The 19,415-nt window shown below is 37.8% G+C and overlaps 1 protein-coding gene across 3 annotated transcripts in view; it reads left to right on the top strand.

Moving 5' to 3' along the window:
- The window catches only part of LOC113064886 (protein strawberry notch homolog 2-like), a 46,488-nt gene that overhangs the window by 23,419 nt on the left and 3,654 nt on the right, over positions 1–19,415 (top strand). For 2 of the 3 annotated variants that reach the window (XM_026235877.1, XM_026235878.1), the window contains 26 exons: positions 9,904–10,053; positions 10,560–10,643; positions 10,901–11,000; positions 11,091–11,251; positions 12,717–12,850; positions 12,934–13,024; positions 13,154–13,297; positions 13,931–14,154; positions 14,244–14,397; positions 14,546–14,722; positions 14,803–14,900; positions 15,203–15,285; positions 15,374–15,562; positions 15,692–15,813; positions 15,914–16,045; positions 16,130–16,265; positions 16,532–16,644; positions 17,320–17,391; positions 17,502–17,610; positions 17,699–17,770; positions 17,891–18,034; positions 18,122–18,216; positions 18,478–18,570; positions 18,762–18,893; positions 19,053–19,129; positions 19,212–19,402. In XM_026235877.1, the coding sequence (XP_026091662.1) occupies positions 9,904–10,053; positions 10,560–10,643; positions 10,901–11,000; positions 11,091–11,251; positions 12,717–12,850; positions 12,934–13,024; positions 13,154–13,297; positions 13,931–14,154; positions 14,244–14,397; positions 14,546–14,722; positions 14,803–14,900; positions 15,203–15,285; positions 15,374–15,562; positions 15,692–15,813; positions 15,914–16,045; positions 16,130–16,265; positions 16,532–16,644; positions 17,320–17,391; positions 17,502–17,610; positions 17,699–17,770; positions 17,891–18,034; positions 18,122–18,216; positions 18,478–18,570; positions 18,762–18,893; positions 19,053–19,129; positions 19,212–19,402 (3,277 nt within the window). Of the gene's footprint in view, positions 1–1,927; positions 2,794–9,903; positions 10,054–10,559; positions 10,644–10,900; positions 11,001–11,090; positions 11,252–12,716; positions 12,851–12,933; positions 13,025–13,153; positions 13,298–13,930; positions 14,155–14,243; positions 14,398–14,545; positions 14,723–14,802; positions 14,901–15,202; positions 15,286–15,373; positions 15,563–15,691; positions 15,814–15,913; positions 16,046–16,129; positions 16,266–16,531; positions 16,645–17,319; positions 17,392–17,501; positions 17,611–17,698; positions 17,771–17,890; positions 18,035–18,121; positions 18,217–18,477; positions 18,571–18,761; positions 18,894–19,052; positions 19,130–19,211; positions 19,403–19,415 lie in introns of those variants that run through there. The other variant, XM_026235879.1, reaches the window with a different exon arrangement.

The raw sequence follows: 19,415 nt of genomic DNA, 5'->3' as shown, positions 1-19,415 counted from the left end.
TTTTATTAACAAAAATTAAAGAATAACAATAATAATTATATTATTTTATTATTTAAAAAATAAAATATATATATATATATATACACACACACACACACACACGTTTTACATTTTTGTTTTCTCTTTGTATTAAACCAGAGGAAGTGTGATTAATCACACAGCGTTCTCACATCAATTGTTTTTTTTTCTTCGCTTCTTTCTGGTAATCTTACTTGCACACATGAGAATTGTCACCTGTCACACATACTGTATTCCTGCACCTGGCCTGATGTCGTTGATAAGTTTGCAGCTGTGCAAAAGCACAGAGCTTTACTGAACCCAGCTGAGCGTTTGAAGAGACCGTGATTGCATTAGAGACAAACTGTGATTCTTTTCATGCTCATGCATGGACCTGCAGTTATAAAACGAAGAAGAAAAAAGAAATCTGGTAATGAATCTCTTATACAAATGCATTATTATTTCTCTTAGTTGTTTTTTCTGGCCCAGCTCTTAACTTCGCTTCTGATTGGCTACAGAGACCATTGTTAACGAGGAAGGAGGCATTTTCATGAGCTAAAGTGTTCATTTGTTCATCTGTTTCTCAAGTGGAAACATTCCTCTTGGTTTATTTGCTTTGATGAGCACGTAAGATGTTTCACAAACTAAAGGAAAAGACAACCTGAACTCTACAACACGAGAATGTGAAACCACAGGCCAACCACAAAGCTCACAGACCTGCATGCATTTGCGTACTCCTGTCACGGGCACGTTTTGTAGTGCATGCATCATCATCTGTGTCTCTGGGAGGGTCTTTGGAAAGCCTTTTTTTTTTTTTCTTTTCTTGAACTACTTGACGTGTTTGAAAGCTCTGCAGGGATTCGTTTAAATGTTCAGATGGCTATAGGTGGGAGGTTGTCGTAAGTGGATTTCAGATGAAGCCTACAGTCGTTAATTTAGCCTACTCCACTTCGACTTAACTGGAAGCCATTGTTCTTACACATATTACAAGGAAGGAGGATGTCTGTGTTTATCTTTCTCACTGCATTTTATTCAAAAGTGTCTTAGATATCAAATTCAAGATATTGTCTTGTTGTTTGCCATTTATTTTATGGTTTAAACACCTTGTCAAAATTTGTATGTATATATTATGAACATACACATATTTTGTATATAATACAAAATAATGAATATTTTTTTCAATAACATGCTTTTATTGCACATTTTATGCATATTTAAAATTGTTTATTTTAAAATATTTGTTTTATTTAATTTATAATAATTCAAATTATAAATAATAAAATTCATTATTAATATATTTTGTTCTTAGTAACATACATTGTATTATGCAGTCTTATTAGTTTCATTTTTATGTTTTATATTTAACTTAAAACATTCTTGTTTATTCTATTTTATTTATCTACTTGAAATAATATATAAATATTATTTTGTGTGTGTGTGTGTGTGTATGTATATATATATATGATGAAAGATACAAATATTTTCCTCAGTAACAAATTTTACAGTGTACTTTATATTTGCATGTATTGTTACTTTTAGAATTAAAGTTTTATAGAGTTTCTAGATGTGTTTCTAGAGTTTCACATTCAATTTTGCTTTCAGGAAAATCATTCTGACTGCAAAGGTGACTAGTAACAGTACAGGAAGTGTGTGCACATTAACACGGTTTAATGCATGAACATAGAGATTACATGTATAAAACTTCTGCAGCGTTAGTTCATATTACCTAATGCTGTACATAATATTAAAATCTGCACCTTTCTTGTTCAGTAAATGAACAGCTCATCTTTCTCACTCCACCCCCTCAGTGGAAGGATATTAAACATACTTTAAGCTGATAATCAGTGACTCATGTTTACTGATATCTCCGTAATACTGAATCACACCACATCAAGGCGCCGTTCTGTCGCCAGTGCTACCAGTCACCGGCTACTTACGGCCATGATGTGCCTCCACAAGACATCGATTTCTATTACGAGCCATCGCGGGACTCCAAACTGATTAGACCCCGCTCAGATGGCCTGACGTTTGTTTCGGTAAGAAACCCAGGCAGGTGTTTATTCCAGTCTGATGCGTTTTGGGAAACCGGCCAATTGCATCTGAATTAATTTAGCATCTAAGGTGCCTTTAAAACTAGACTAGAGTCATAAAAACACTCGGTTAACTCGTTTCCATTCATAAGTGATGAACACAAAAAGGCTGAGCCCGGACTGAAATAAATGCACTCAGCTGGGAGCTACTAAACATCCTAATCATTAAATAATGATCTGCCAGCGTTAAACAGATCCAGTGCAGCCACCACAGCGCTCTGGAGAACCGTAGCGCTGCACTGTTTACACTACGAATGCGGTTGAGTTACACCATGTACTGTAAAGAGGGCCTGACTGCCAGTAACTCTAGTCACTTACCAACAAGGCATCATTTCCTGAAAGCTCCTCCCCTCCCCTCCCCCTCGCTCAGCTCCCCTCCCCTCTCAACCACCTTTAGCATTGAGGAACTAAACCACAATCAATATGAGTAAACCTCCATGCACATACCTGTCACTCCTCTTTTACTAGGAAGGGCACAGGGGTCTCTCAGCAGCCTAGAAACGTACCTGTTGTGCCGGCAGGAGAGCTGTTTTTCCGTCCACCGTCAGGCTTTGGGAATGTTGCAGCTGTGAGCTTGCCGGTTCTTTCTCCAGCACATGGAAAGGATCTGTTGTTTCCAGGAGGTGAATGATAGTGACTTGGACCCATGTCACTCATGCAGTTTTGGACTAAGTTTTATGCACAGATGGGACGTCCTCCTCCCAAGGTAGAGCACATAAATCTCTTTAATGCGAGCCTTTTGTAGCATTTTACGGGGTTGAAAAATATAACATTGCCAGGTGAGAAATTCAGGTTTGATTGCCCAAGGAGAGACGTTTCTTGTCTAGTGCTCTACTTTATTTCCTTCAGATTATTTCCTTGATAAGAAAATGATTTCCTTGTAGCTTCTGAAGAGCTGCGATCTGTCGCACAGCTGTCAGGTTTCTATGATTTTGCCATTTTTAATGATGGGTTATCATTGCCTGCATTTTTTTGCAGTCATCTTTTCAGTGTTGGCTTTAAGTAATATAGTAAGTTATTATATACAGAGAAAATATAATATATATATATATATACTTTTTTGTACTTTTTATTTACTTATATAAATGTGTATATAATATTAAAATAATATATATATTATTATTTTTTTAAGTAATACTATATATACTGTATGTGTGTGTGTGTGTGTGTGTTTAATTTACTTTTAATTTATTTTAATTATTATATTAATATAATAAGATACATTATATATGTATATATAATCCAAAATAGTATATATGTATTTAAATATTAAATATATAAATCACATTTTACAGTGTACTTGCATTATATTTCGGACTCACAATTAGTTCTTTTAGCATTTTATTTTGTTTTTATTTTAGTTTTTTAAATATGCGACAGGTTCTAGATTTATATTTTGTGTTCAGTTTTGCATTTAGGAACATTATTCTGATTGGAAAAGCTGACTGGTAACAATAAGCATGACAACGCAAAAGCTGATTTCCAGTAAGAGGTGGACACAGGTGACTCTTGGACTTGATGCAATTTTGTATTATTGCTCTTTTTGCATGAGATCATTTCTGCATTAGACTTTGCATTTTGAAATCTCCTTGCTGTTAAAAAGCACTAATGATTGCATCAATCTCAGGAAGTGGATGAACCACAGCAAAGTTTTTGAAATCTGACATGATTTTCGCACACAGATCTCTTCTAGTTCTTGAGTGAATTTTAAATGAGAATGTCCTGTGTGTTGCTTGAGTATGTTGTGGAGTGCACTTCCCTTTATTCCGCTCATCATGATTTGTGTTATCTGATGGGTTTGGGCCTCTATTTTGGGCCTGAGGCTGGGCGCCGCTCAGATTTTACAGGAACAGTATGTTGTAAAGAGCTGTTAAGGCACAATGAGTCTTCACTTCCCAAACCAACGACTTGCAGCAGCTTGCATGACATGAACCACATCTTCCTTGTGTTCAGATTTCCTTTGTGAACTTTTTCTTTTTTTCTTCACGTTTGTTTGTTTCTTTCTTTCGTTCAGTTGTCTATTCTTTCATTTGCCTGGTTCGTTTGTCCATTCTTTTTTTAAATTGTCTGTTCTCTCTTTCTTTAGGTTAGCCTTTGTTTGTCAGCGTTTTACACTTGTCCGTTTTTTGATGTGCATTCTTTTCTCTGTCCTTTTTTTTGTCCATTCATCTGTTCTTTCTTCCTTTGTCTTTCTATTGTTTGTTTGGTCTCTTTGTTTGTTTGTCCATTCTTTTAATTGATTGTCTGCTCTTTCATTAATTTTGCCTTTCTTTTTTTTTTCTTTCTGCCCACTTTCTTGTAGTTCATTTACTCTTTCATTTGTCAATCTGTCCATTCTTTTTCTTTCTTTATGCCATTTGCCGCCTTTTCTTCTTTCCGTTTACCTGCTTCCTTTCACTCGTTTGCCATCCATCTTTCAGTCTTTTGCCTTCTTTCTCTAAGTTTGCCATTGTTCATATTTTTCTTTTTGTTTGTTTGGTCCTTCTTTCTATTTGCCATTTTTCTTCCTTGTATTTTCAGATAATCTTTCTTTTTTGTATTATTCTCTCTTTCCATCTGTAATTGTATTTCTCCTCTCCTTTACCATCTCTTTTATCACTGTCCTTGATCTTTATCATCGTCCTCCCTAAACAAAATAAATAGGACATAAAACATTTGAGGAAGCTTGATGTGATAATCTGGCAGTGACGCTTCAGGCTTGTCTGCAGTTTTCCCGTCAGTGCTGCTTGGAAAGGTTCAATAAGTGTCATGCTGTGGTGTAACCTGACACACTGTCGTAATAATGAGGCTTTATTACAGTACGGGAGTGTTAGGAGATATTTGTCTGTTTTTTGTTTGCTTTTTCACTCGTACACGCCAGTTTTACTCATTTTACACCAGAGTACAACCACCAGCTTGTCTTGCAGGTGCACCTTTTTCCTTATATTTCATACAGGAAACGTTTACGCAGGCTTACAGTAAATGATGCATTTCTGGTGGTCCCCACAGATGAGTGTTGCCACCTCATCTCTACCGGGTCTGTCTTTATTTCCCCCCCGGCAATGATTTTCAAAGCTCTTCTACTGTAAATCACAGGCACAGAGGATATACTTTGTCGTTTTCTTGTCATTTCCAGCTTTTGGTTGTTGAATGTTTGTGCTGACAATGCATGGTGGCGCCTACTGAATGGGAAAAAAAAAGGCTTTAGGAAACTCTAGCATCTTTGCCCAGTTCAGCCCAAACCAAACAGACACCTCAGAAGTCTTCAAAGCAGCCTTGGTTTTACAGAGCACCACATCCAAAAACCCAAACAGAACTGAAATTGTCCATTCACAAGGCTGGAAAGTGTCGAAGCATTGCAGGATTTGTCTTCCGCACTGCAGGTTATGGAGTTCAGGTCAGCCTGCTCTGTGGATGAAACTACGGTGGGATTTAGGATGGATGGAAATGAATGCAGAGATTTTCCTCTGTTTGTGTGCCGCCTTTGCAACCACACTGCATTCCTGTAAATGCAGAAGTGACTATTATTAAACATATTGCTAGTGAAGTAACAATATAACAGCATTAGTATACTTAGATAAGTGTACGGTTGCAATTAAATACTATTTTGATGCTTAATTAATCTGACAATCATTTCCGAGATATTCTATATCTTATCTATGATTGTCTATATCAGATAATATGATGATATTAAAGTTATATTTAGCAGTTTAAACAACAAAGAGACAATTTTGAATAATAACTAAATTTGATGTTAACAACTGATCTTGTTTTAATAAGAATTATTGGCCACAAAAAAAGCAGTATTTAATCGGTCACTTGCCGGAGGTTGCACCATTTTGCATAATGCAAATAGTTGCATTATAACAATATGACTAAGTGTGAAGATTTTGTGTACATAGTGCAAAGACTTAACCATGACAAAATTTGTTGAAAAATGACTTTAAGTATTGATTAGTTCTTACAGCCTTACATAAGTGTAATGAAAGATCAAAGAAACCACAGAACAATGATGGATTTCACTAGGATGATTAGAAAATGACCCTCAAACCTTGAGGGTTGAACTGTTACTATGTTTATTTGCAGACATTTTACCTTGTGATCATTTAACAAGGCTCAATTTAGTCAAATATCCATCGTCTCACCCAAGGAACAAAAATATGGTCTCACTAATTCAAGGTCAGTGAGTTCATGTAAGGCCGCTTGGTAGTGGGCGGAATTAATTCCTTTTGATGCATTTTCCCGTATGTACTTTTATATTCATCTTTAGCATAAATCTATTAAAAGAAAAAACAGTTCTGCTGAAGTTTTTGTGATGGGTTTTAAATGTTTCCCATTTATTAGTTTCCTTCTCAATTTCAATTTCATAACATCTTTGCTAACAAATGGAAAAGTCAGCATTTTTTTGTTTTGACGTTCCGTTTATGCAAATACGTTTCAGGAAAAGTGAAATATTAATAACATTCATCAATCCAATGCCACTCTGTCATCCTGAAGCGGGGGAATCCCTGTTTGCTGTCTCAGCAGCAGAGAAAAGGAATGTAGAGAGGAGGCGGCCTGGCCTTCCAGGAAGTCTCGCCTTGTTCCTTGCGGTTTGCCCGAAAATGTACAAAGTTAAATTATGCCATTTCCATTTGCTAAACAATATCCAAAGTCATTCTCCATGGCGAACTGCAGAACAGTTTAAGTTTGTTTTTTTCCCTACTGGAATCAAACTGACTTCGGGGGCTTTGTTCCTTTTGGCAGTGCTTTGCAATTGTGTCCTCAAAAGATCAAAGCAAGCATGACTGCAGTCGTTTGATCAGTGCAAATGATCAGCTTGTGACCTCAGGTTTCAGAATCCCCCTGCTTGATGGTTCCAGCAGTGTTTTGCGGAGCACCTTCACTCCTGAATTGAGTGTGTCCTGGGTTTTCAGTGGGAGTGAATTCCAGTGCTGCGAGTCTATGTCAGGTCTAAGAGGAGATGGAATGTTGCCATTCTAGATATGGGCATAAATGTGGTTTTGTCTGTTGTCAAGTCATTCCGTGTTCCATAAGCACTTCATCCTTCCCAGCACAATGAAATCAATGAGAAACATTTGAATGCGGAAAGACAACTTAACCACTGCCTGGAGACAAGAACAGACTGTTGCTTAAACAGTCAACTAATTATGGTGTGAATTAGGCCTAGACTTTTAATGAAGTCTAGGTTTCATGCTGCTCCAATAAGCAACATTTCAATTGTAGACAGTTGGAAACAATTGGAAATCTAACATTTTCAAGGGTATTTATGTATAATTAGTAGTGGTCGACCGATATATCACTAAGACCAATATATCAGCATTTTTAAAATATAAACATCGGCCAAACACTTTGCTTTTTGGCTGATGTGTTGATGCGGGACTTTTATTTTATTTTTATTTATTTTTATCTTGAGAACGCCTGAGCCCACAACTCTAACATTCACCCATTTCATTGTTAGCTGTCACTGTTTTACTGTTCTGAACAAAGGAGGTATTCAGAAAAAGATTATAACGATTGCTCTTATATTATTAGTAATAGAAAGGCAAACATTATAATACTTTCTCGTTTAACCATCAGCATTCAGCAAATGCACATTTATATAATTTAAACAAATCTTTGAATGTCTAATAAACATATATATATATATATATATATATATATATATATATATATATATATACATACATACATACATACATACATACATACATACATACATACATAATAGGGCTGTCACTTTTGTGAAAAGATCATTTTCGATTTTTAAGACATAAGTGTTCATAGAATCGATTGTAAAATCGATTTTCCATGTCTAAAAAAAAATACATTTCCATTTTCAACGCCAAATAACGGACGAATGTAAAGACAGCGCTGGATACGCACAAGTCAGCAATATTTCTTATTTATTGGCATGTATTTTCTTGCAGAATAACAAACAGCTATAAGAGTGCAACATTCTCGAAATAAATAGTGGAAAACCCAAAAAGTTAGTCAATTTTGGCTGTTTAGCAGGTGGCTCTTCCCTCTCTAGGTCTTTATATTTATCTGGATGATGAAGCTGTATATGCCCCCTCATAGGTGTAGTGCTGCTGTGATATGGGAACTCACGGTCGCAAAGTTTGTTTACCACTTTGTCCTTCTTCATATTTTGACTTTCAGTCCAAAACCCAAAGTGCTTCCATATAGAACTCCTCAAGTTATTCGGGGTTATCACTCGTCTCTCGTGTGGCACAGGTTTATTGCTGTTGTTCTCCATTTTGTGCAATCGATTTTCGAACGAAAAGTGACAGCCCTAATATATAATTGTATAAAAACTATATATATATATATATATATACGTATATGTATGTGTCCGATATATATATATGTGTATACCAGTATACACACACACACACACATTTTTTTTTCAGGTATTTTTAATATGGTCATTAAACAAAAAATACGTATTACAATTTATATTTATATAAAATAAATATGTAAATATTATGTTTCTACACTATATGTTATATAATGTGTGTGTGTGTGTACAGTTTAAAAAAAATGTAAAGTAAAAAAAAAAAAGTGATATGGATGAGATCTTAGATAAAAAAGAAATGATGCATGATGGCAAAGTTTTCCACTGTCAGTTTCATGTCACTGCTTTTAATGTGTTTATTATCTCCATCATCAAGTATAAAGGAAGTACCAAGACTTTGAATTTGTGGCTTCTAACAGAACTACCATGCATTTTTTTTTAAACCTTTTATCTTTGTGAAAGAAGACGCAATCGAGCACCGAGATTCTCACGAAACTGCTGTGACCCAACTAACATCACAAACCTACACACCTTCCATGTTGCAAAAAGTCATGTTTTGTTGCAGCTATGATTCAGCGGTTCACACTAACAGCTTCTATGCACATGAATGCACAAAGAATACAAGGATCTAGAGCATTGTGATATATGAATGTATCAGTACGTACACCCCTGAATTTGAATAGATTTTAGATTGTAAACAGCTCGTTTTGAGGTCAACCTCAATCTGACTCACTTTTCTTCTTATTCTTAACACTGAAAAATGGCCCTTATTAATGAAATGGATCAAATACCACAGCCCCTGGAAACTCACCAGTTCTTGGTTGTTTACCACTCGCTCGTTTTCTTCGAACAGTGAAGAGTTCTTGGAAAATCTTAGCTGTGCAAAGAGCGTTTCGAGCCCCTTCAGCTCCCTCATACATTCCATTATAGCAAGCAGACACTCTACAATACAAAACTACAATAGCCTCACCTCTGATTAGTGGAGTACATTGTCCTTCACAGCTAAAGCGTAGTGCAGTAGTGTTGTGTCTGACGTACCATCTGCACTTCATCTGCTCGTGTCTTAATTAGATTGTGGGTTCAGTGGTTCAGGGTATATTTACTCAGCGTATATCTCTCAGCTATCTCTAATCTGAACTCTTGGGCATACTGTTATTTATGAATTATGCCGTTTATACATTGTAATTTGTCTCACAATCTCCACCACATTCAGATCAGGCATTAACATTTGTTTCATATCCAGATAACTTAAGAAGTTTATTTTCTTAAAGTGCGCTCACATTTACCATGGCTCACTGGATGAAATCCAATCATTTGCTCATGTTACTCACATGATTTGGCATACTGAGCTATGCTTTATATATCTCTACATTATTGACCAACTTGGACCATGTTTTCACAATTTTAACAAATGTTTTATATATTGTCTTTTATTTCATGAATATGCCTTTTATTTTCTCTGTAACCTTTCACAGTACCAGGTCAGGAAGTAAAATAGTGACTGGTAAAATTGTTCTTTTCTCTCTCTCTCTCTCTCAGGACCTCTCTGGTCTGGATGATCTGTCGATCTTCTCCCCTCCGACCGACTCTTTATCTGAATACACGGTTAACAGCTTAATCAACACTGACATGCCTCCCAATGTGCCCACGATATGGGACATCAAAACATCACCAGCATCAGTCCCAGAGGTGAGGCTAATTCCTGACCGCAAATGCACACACACTTATTCCAGTCGTGGTCGTGGCCTAATGGTGAGAGTCGGACTTGTAACCTAAAGGTTGCGGGTTCGATTCTCAGGTCTGGCAGGAATTGTTGGTAAGGGGATTGAATAACCAGCGCTCTCTTCCGACTGAGGTGAGACCCCTGAGCAAGGCACTGAGCCCCCAACTGCTCCCTGGGTGCCGAAGCAATATGGCTGCCCACTACTACTGTGTGTCTGCACTTGGATGGGTTAAATGCAGAGCATACTCGGCCACACATCACTTCACTTCAAATGCTAATGTTTACCTTAACCAGTTGTTTACAGTCGTTTTTGGCATTTGTGCTGAATATTATTTCCGTAGTACGAGAAACCACACCTGTGAATGACACACCCATGAACTTTGTTCCTGCTCTGATAGTAAAGCATGTGATATTTTTCTATTGGCTTTAACTTTCTCTTTCAATCTCTTTTGTTTCTCTGTTTCCTCCTCAGATGAATTCTAACAGGTTTCAAGGTTTAAACTCGTTGGATGACATCACTGCTATCATTAATACACCACCCATTGGAGGTTATCAGGTAACTCCCAATCAACAGTTGTTAATTGCTCTTAATAAAAGTAATAAAAATACTATTAAATAATAAAAATATATTTTTTGAAAAATATATTAGTAATAGTATTTTCTGTTGTGTTTAAAAACAAATATTTTTACTAAAATATAAATATAATTTCTTTAACATGTAAGAAAGATTTTAAGTTTGCTCTCTCTAAAGTCAAATGGTCTTTCTCTTTCTGTTTTTCTTCTCTTTCTTCATCTTATCACGTGTTTCCACAGAGACCCCGAGCACAGCCAGAAGAGGAAGAGGAAATCGAAGTGGAGGAGGCAGAAGAGTTAGGTCATGTTGACACCTTTGCAGTCTACAGACCCTCTAAATGTTAGTGTTGCTTTTATGTACACATTTAATGGCTATTAATGTCATATTGGGAGATTCATATTGTGTTCACTCTCTGTATTGCTGTCTCAGCCAAGATAGGAATACCCCATCCAGACCGAGTGGTGGAGACCAACACTTTATCCAGCGTACCTCCTCCAGAAATCACCTACACCCTGTCCATCCCAGAGCCCACCATCAACAGAGGCATGCTGTCTGCCTTGCAGCTGGAGGCCATTATTTACGCCTGCCAGGTACCCCTGACCATCTTTGCCTTAGTTAAACAACATGCACAACAAAACCTTAAAATAAAACAATGGACTGAACTCAGTAATATAGTTTCAAAAATATCCTTGTAAATATTTGTTTATTTATTTAGAGGCTGTTTACAAATTTTATTATGTCAAGTTATTTGTTTATTTATTGCTTTTTTATTTATTTGTTTTAATTATTGTATTATTTATATATATATATATATTGTTTTTATTTATTTATTGTTTAACTCTGAGCCTATTTACAAGCCATTTTTAAATTGTACATATCCTGCTTTATTTATTTATTGTGTAATTTGTCATTTTTTTATTCCGCTAAATTACTAAATATATTGTATTATTTATTTGTTGATTTATTTCCTTTATATAATGTTTTATTTTGAGATTATTTACAAATAATTTTTAAAATCTTTTAAATCCTGCATAACTGTACATGTTTATTTTTGTTTTATTGTGTTATTTGTTTTATTTATTGTATTATTAATGTTTTTTTTTTGTTTTTTTGACTCATTTTAAAGTTTACCAACCTTATTTGTCTGGCAGAACTTTTATGACCAACATTATTTACTATAAACTACCTGCTGAGACTTTGACATCTTCAAATGTTAATAATTTGGAATAATTAATTAAAACAATACAAGCATTTAATTAAAACAAACTTATTTAGTTATTTTGATATAATCAGCTACTATATATATATATATATATATATATATATATATATAAAGGTGCACTAAACAAATTTTGTCAAATGATGTTGATATTTGAAAGCACCAATACAAGCACGCCCATACCCCAACTGGACCTAGCCCCTATTTGATAACCCTGCCCCACTGCTGATGTCAGAATCTGCTATGCCTACTTGCCTGAGCATATTCAAGCAAAATCAACGTAACTCACCTATCAAGAAGAAACAAAGCGACCTCTGTGTCCAATTCCAGGCATTCCCGCTCCTTGAGTTCTGTCCACTGCTGGAAAGCTTCTCCAATATTTACACGGGTCCTACCTCTTGCCTGATCGGAACCCTTCTTTTTTTGTTCCTCCGAAATTTTCTTCATTATTTTGTTTATTTTACTTTTTTTTTTTAATCTGCCATCTCTCGCTTTCTGTAGTCAATCTGTTAATACCTATACTGTGCATTCACTGAGCGCTCTCCTTTCCTATCATTACTAGACACTCCCTTTACTGCTGATTGACAACGAGTGTGCTTTGGGACTCGATCTGACATTGTGGTCAAAATCGTTTTTCAAATTGCTTAGTGCACCTCTAATTTTATATTAGATTTTAAAAGTTAAACACATTCATTTAATTCATCATTGCATTTCTGTCATAATCCCACAAAAAAATCCCTGTAGTTCTATCATAAAAACATAGTCATTTCAGCATCCCACTGATTGTTTGCAGATATTTTTATAAGTAATTTTGACTTCTTTATAACACTCTACAGCAACATGAAGTGATTCTGCAGAACAACCAGCGGGCCGGCTTCCTCATAGGGGATGGCGCTGGAGTTGGCAAAGGCCGCACAGTGGCTGGCATCATTCTAGAAAACTACTTAAAGGGAAGGAAGAAATCCCTATGGTAAGCGATCTCCAGATCCATAAAACTCCACATCAAACACCGACTCTAGAGCCATAGCCTTATCCTCCTCATCTCTCCTCCAGGTTCAGCGTCTCCAATGACCTGAAATATGACGCAGAGAGAGATCTCCAAGACATCCATGCACCCAATATACAAGTGCATGCCTTGAATAAGGTCACTATTACTCTGTAGCTCAATCCAGCAGCCCTGTTAATGGAGATCACGTTTCCAGTGTAGCAAATTCTCACAGACCTACCTTGTAGCATTACTCAACATGGCTAACCTTAACTGTTTTCCATGCAGATAAAGTACGGAGACACAGCTACCTCAGAAGGAGTCCTGTTTGCCACCTACGCAGCACTAATTGGGGAGAGTCAGGCAGGTGGGCAACACCGAACGCGTCTGAAGCAGATCCTAGACTGGTGTGAGCCGGATTTTGATGGAGTTGTATCCTTTGCCTTCTATGTGCCTAAAATTGTTTTTGTTGGCAGGGGTTTTCTAGCTTTGTGTTGCCTTAAACTCCTTGCAAATCACTTTTCCAAAATTAAAATAATATTATTTTGATTATTTCAGAGTTAGTGAACACTGAATAAAATATTAATATTTATTAAAATTCTGCATTAAACTGAAGTTGAAATTCAAATCTGGAAAACATTTGTAATAATTGTAATAAATATTAATAGTAATAAATATGACAATATTTTAAAATATTTTTGTTTACATTTTTATTATATTTCTAGATGTTTTTTTCTCACCAGCATTAAAATATGGTTTTCCGTGTAATTCAATACTATTTTCTTTGTATAGCATTTTTTTTACTTGGTTTATTTATTTATTTTTTTTATTTTTTTTGTGTGTGTGTGTGTGTATATATACTGTATATGTTTATATTCATTTTACTTTGTTTAACAGTTGTTTAACTGTTAAAATACATTTTTGTTGGAACTTATTAATAAGAGTTAAACTTTTTGTTTCTGACCCCGGTTGGAAATGTTTTTTTTTTTTTTTATAATAATATTTAGAAAAATATGAGGGCGAACAATGAAGCTGGTTTAACCCTTGACAGTAGGCTTCCTTTAGATCATATTTGACGAATGCCACAAAGCCAAAAATGCAACATCCACAAAGATGGGTAAGGCCGTGCTGGATCTGCAGAACAAGTTGCCATTGGCCAGAGTGGTGTACGCCAGTGCCACAGGTGCCTCGGAGCCAAAGAACATGATCTATATGAGCCGTCTGGGGATCTGGGGAGAGGGAACCCCCTTCAGAACCTTTGACGACTTCCTCCACAACATTGAGAAGAGGTTTGCTGAGGAGCATAAACTATGTCATATCAAATATGAAAAAACAGTTCTTTATGGATCTGTAATCTAAATGTACTCTTCATTTATAGGGGCGTGGGAGCCATGGAGATTGTCGCAATGGATATGAAGGTCAGCGGGATGTACATTGCACGCCAACTCAGCTTCTCAGGAGTCTCATTCCGCATAGAAGAAATCAGCTTGGATGATGATTTCAAACTTGTGTACAACAAAGCTGCTAAACTTGTGAGTTGTGAGAAGATTCCCTGAAATCCAAGCCATCCCTCTCGCTTTTACCTCAATGTGTATTAGTGGTTAATCTAAATTGGTCTATAAATGCGTTAGTTTGCTGTGAACATGCATCTGATACGTATATGTGATATCTCCTTTGCAGTGGGCGGAAGCTTTAGTTGTGTTTATGCAGGCCGCTGACGAGCTCTGTATGAGCTCCAGGAAATCCCTGTGGGGTCAGTTTTGGTCATCGCACCAGCGTTTCTTTAAATACCTCTGTATCGCTGCCAAGGTGCGCTGCCTGGTGGAACTGGCCAAAAAAGAGTTGGAAGCAGGGAAGGTCAGTCCGATCAGTGACCCTGAACTCTCTATTTATTATTTGTTGCTATAGGCATTTAACAGATGTTTTCCTCTCTCTAGTGTGTCGTGATAGGGCTACAGTCAACAGGTGAGGCTCGAACCAGAGAAGTCCTTGACGAAAACGATGGCCACTTGGACAGATTTGTGTCTGCTGCCGAGTAAGTGAATTTTGGGCATCATTGAAACCTTTCTAGAAATATAGGGCCACATTATGACTACTTCTTCCAGAGTAGTGCTCTTGCAGTTTCACAATGATTAAAAGGTTTCTCAACATGTTACTGTGGACATCTCACAGGCCGTGTATCATTCTGAAACCTAGTGTCATCTGATTGTGTCATCATCTGCGTGTCATCAACACAGTCATCCTATAATAACCACATTCTTACGCCATTGGCCGTTACACAAAAACAACTTTTCTAGTTGACTTTTTGACACAATCATGTGTTTGTGCGTTCCTCAGGGGTGTGTTTCAGTCTCTGGTCCTCAAACACTTTCCGTCAGACAAGCAGAGAAGAGAAAAGGGAGCGGGGAACAAGAGGAAACGTGAGTATTGTCGTACTTCAGAATCACTTTCCATACATTGCCTGTCTTTGCTTGTGGCCTCATGGTTTGATTTAACGTTCTTGCGCAGGTAAGCCACGGGGGCGGCAACAGCCAAAGCAAGCCCGACAGAGTACTGATGTAACGGGAGTGATCAACATCAGTGATGACAGCAGCACCGAGTCTGACGCCATGGACAGCGACTCCAACTCCTCGCCAGACTCAGTCCAAGACAACACTGATGATGTCATCTTCGTTAACCAAACCAGCTACCAAATGGGTGTGTTGACTGTATTATATGTTGCAACTCATATTATCTCCATGCATCCTTTTGTTTTCCCAAAAAAGCCACTTACAGCACCTTTGAAATATACATAAGCAATTGATTTTTGCTTTCATCCTTCCTTAGCACGGTTAGAGGAGATGAAACAAGGGCTTCTCAACAAGATCGCTGAGCTGGGAAAAGAACTACCACTTAACACACTGGATGAGCTCATTGATAAATTTGGAGGTCCAGAACAAGTATCAGAGGTCATTATTTATGTATTTATTCTAATAGTCCAAGGATAGTTAAACTTCAAAGACAAGGGTGCATCCAAGCGCTAAACATTCTTTGTGTTTATGCGTCTAGATGACGGGACGTAAAGGCAGAGTGGTGCGTCGGTCTGATGGCAGCGTCCGATACGAGTCTCGTGCTGAGCAGGGCCACACTATAGACCAAATCAACATCAAAGAGAAAGATCGCTTCATGAATGGAGAGAAGGTGAATCTCAGAAAGATAATCGCCAGCCTTTCAGCTCTGATTGCTTTTGTGCATCCAGTAACACAAGTGCTTTACTCACTTCAGTTGGTAGCCATTATATCAGAAGCGGCAAGTTCTGGGATCTCACTTCAGGCTGACAGAAGGGTGCAGAATCAGCGTCGGAGGGTTCACATTACCCTGGAGCTGCCTTGGAGTGCGGACAGAGCCATCCAGCAGTTTGGTGAGTCGGCAACATTACCTTATGTCTGTCTAAGTTTGTGGCCATGCACTAGTCATTTTGTCTATTCTAAGTGGGACAGTCTACCAGCTCCAGGCTAGATCACAAGTTCTTTTGAAAAGTGGTTACACTGTCAACACCCAACGTAGCGTCAATAATTCCACCTGCATGACCAAGCCACAGCCACTAACCTTTTCATAAAAGCTCTCTTCCTATAAAGAGAGTCACTGTACAACAGCAAATAGCTGATAATATTTTCTTTTCCTCAGGTCGTACTCATCGTTCCAATCAGGTCACAGCACCGGAGTACATATTCCTAATCTCTGAACTGGCAGGCGAGCGACGATTTGCATCCATCGTGGCAAAGAGGCTGGAGAGCCTGGTGCGTCCTTGACATCTAGTTTGTTTTTCCATTGCTCTGTATTATAAAAATGATAATTACATATTTTAATTACATGTTTTTTGTTCGCATTTACATGTTATATCATTAAAGTGCACCTATTACGCCCCTTTTTACCAGATGTAATAAAAGTTCCCAAGAATGTGTCTGTGAAGATCCAGCTCAAAATAACCCACAGATCATTTATTATATCATTTTAAAATTAACTATTTTCAGAGGAAACACACACTGTTTTCTATAGCTATCTACGCTGTTATATAACCTGAACAATAAAATAAAAACAGAAAATCACTCTCTGCTCTTGACTGAATAACTTCTAAAGCTTTAATAAGAAGACATTTTTAACTTGAATGCTGCTTTTAAATGCTATCGCGTGTAGATAAACATGGTGAATTGTGTTCGACTCACTCTCTGCTAATACAGCGTTTCAGTCAGTGGCTGTGGGCGGGGCCTAAACAATGTGATGTCACAGTTCTCAGAGAATCAAAACAACATGTCTCATTATGATTTTGTTCACACACTGCAAACACACATTTATGTCCAAACACCATGTAAAAGTGGATTTTGCATAATAGGTGCATATACAATATATATATAATTATTATTAGTCCAATATCTTTTAAATAAAGTATTTTTAACCCTGTTTGCTTTTCACAGGGAGCTCTAACTCATGGTGACAGGAGGGCCACAGAGTCTAGAGACCTGAGCAAATACAACTTTGAAAATAAAGTGAGTAACTGTTTGATATAGAACAATGAAATTGTAAAATTGAATTTGTAAACAAAATACTCAGATAAGTCATGGACTAACCCGTGGTCTGTTTTGCCTGTTCCTCATAGTATGGCACCAAAGCTCTAGATAAGATTACCAAAGCCATCCTTGGTCAGATTGATAGCAGGGTAGCCCCTCCAAATGACTATCCAGGTGGCGACGCCATGTTCTTCACAGGTAAATGGGTTCTGTGCATTACTCTGTTAAAATGTGGATATGCTAGAACCTTAATCTCACCAAAGCCACCAATGCCTTCTAATCTTAGACATGAAGCACGGTATGATCGACGTAGGGATGCTATGCAGTCAATCCCGCTTGGGCATCAACATTGAAAAAGGTAAGGTTTCTACAAGAGACTTTTGCATATCTGTTTTGTACACACTTGACACATTTCATCACATGCTAATCACACACATCCCCATATTTCCCTACGTCATGTGACTTTATGTGGCTTCAGACTGCAATATCACCAAGTTCCTCAACCGGATACTGGGCCTGGAGGTGCACAAACAGAACTCCCTCTTTCAGTATTTTACGGACAATTTCGACTACTTGATCGAAAAGGACAAGAAAGAGGGCAAATATGATATGGGGATACTGGGTAAGCAGCAGTTCTTCTGTTGGTGTGGTACTTTAAGTTCCATTAATCTGCTTGGCTGACGACAAGAAGATATCTGCTTTCTCTCAGATCTGGCGCCAGGCAATGACCAGATTTATGAGGAAACACAGGAGAAGTTTCTGACTGCAGGAAACCCTCAAGATGGTCAAGTTATCTTATATAAGGTGAGGTTGTTGTTTTTTTCCAAACAAAACCACTCTTTAATGGCAGAGCTCAAAAAATATGCCTAAGGCACACAAGTTTCATGTGACACACACTACAAACATGCTAATCAGCAAGTTTATTTTGACCGCTTACGCAATGAGGACTGGTTTAACAGCCGTTACTGTTAGCAGTTCCTTGATGGAGAATAAACCACACTGCAACCATTGTGGACCTGTCTGATGAACACTATCTCTGACAGAGCTGTTTGTTTTGTTGCACAGATAAGTGTCGATAGAGGTATGACATGGTTGGAGGCTCTCCAGAAGGCCCAAACTCTCAGCAACCCGGAAGAAGGCTTCTATTTATCCCATAAAGTGAGTATATGAGCAAAAAAATCTAATCTTTCCAAATTTGCATGCTGTTTCCTTGTAGTAACACAGGAAAGATGGTTCCTTGGAAGAACCTTTCAGGGGTGAAGGAGGGTTCATGTGTCATCAGAGTTCTTTCCGCAGTTGTCTGATGTTGACTCTGCTGATGAACATGTTTGTGCCTGTCTCGTTTGCAGCTGAGAGGGAACTACCCATGCGTGCTGCTAGCCGTGCATGGCCAGGAGCGCAACATGATCATCTACAAACCAAACATTGGCAAGCAGGCCCAAACGGAAAGCCTTGATAACCTCCAACAAAAATACCACAAGGTGTGTTCAAACTCTTCATCATAAATGTAATGATCAGAACTTGATCAGAGCAAAGGAGACCTTCCTAAAAGTGACATGCACGCTGCTGTGGAAAATGTCTCTGCTGCCATCTGGTGAGCATTAAAGGTTTTTAAGTGATGTTTTCTACCCTTGCTTCAGGTCACTCCGGAGGAGGCACAAGATAGCTGGGAAAACCAGTTCACATTCTCCTTCAGGAAATGTAGCCATGCTAACTGGTGAGAAAACCTTCCAGACTTCTAACTTGATACTAGTCAAACTGAGCTCAGAGGATTTAACGTCTATGCATTTTACCTGCAGGAACGGGAGGTGTAAGAAGGTAGAGGAGGGTCAGGAGTGCTTAATGGGTACTCGATTGCGTCAGTATCACATGTTGTGTGGCGCTCTGCTCCGCGTTTGGAAGCGTGTGTCTGATGTGGTCGCTGACATCACCAATTCCAGCATCCTCCAAATTGTCCGCCTCAAAACCAAGGACAGCAGCAAACAAGTTGGTGAGTAAACCCC

This window comes from Carassius auratus, chromosome 47, assembly GCF_003368295.1.
Source record: "Carassius auratus strain Wakin chromosome 47, ASM336829v1, whole genome shotgun sequence".
Classification (NCBI taxonomy): Eukaryota; Metazoa; Chordata; class Actinopteri; order Cypriniformes; family Cyprinidae; genus Carassius; species Carassius auratus.
Note: the sequence above shows the minus strand (reverse complement) of the source record. Positions and strands in the feature narration are given on the sequence as shown.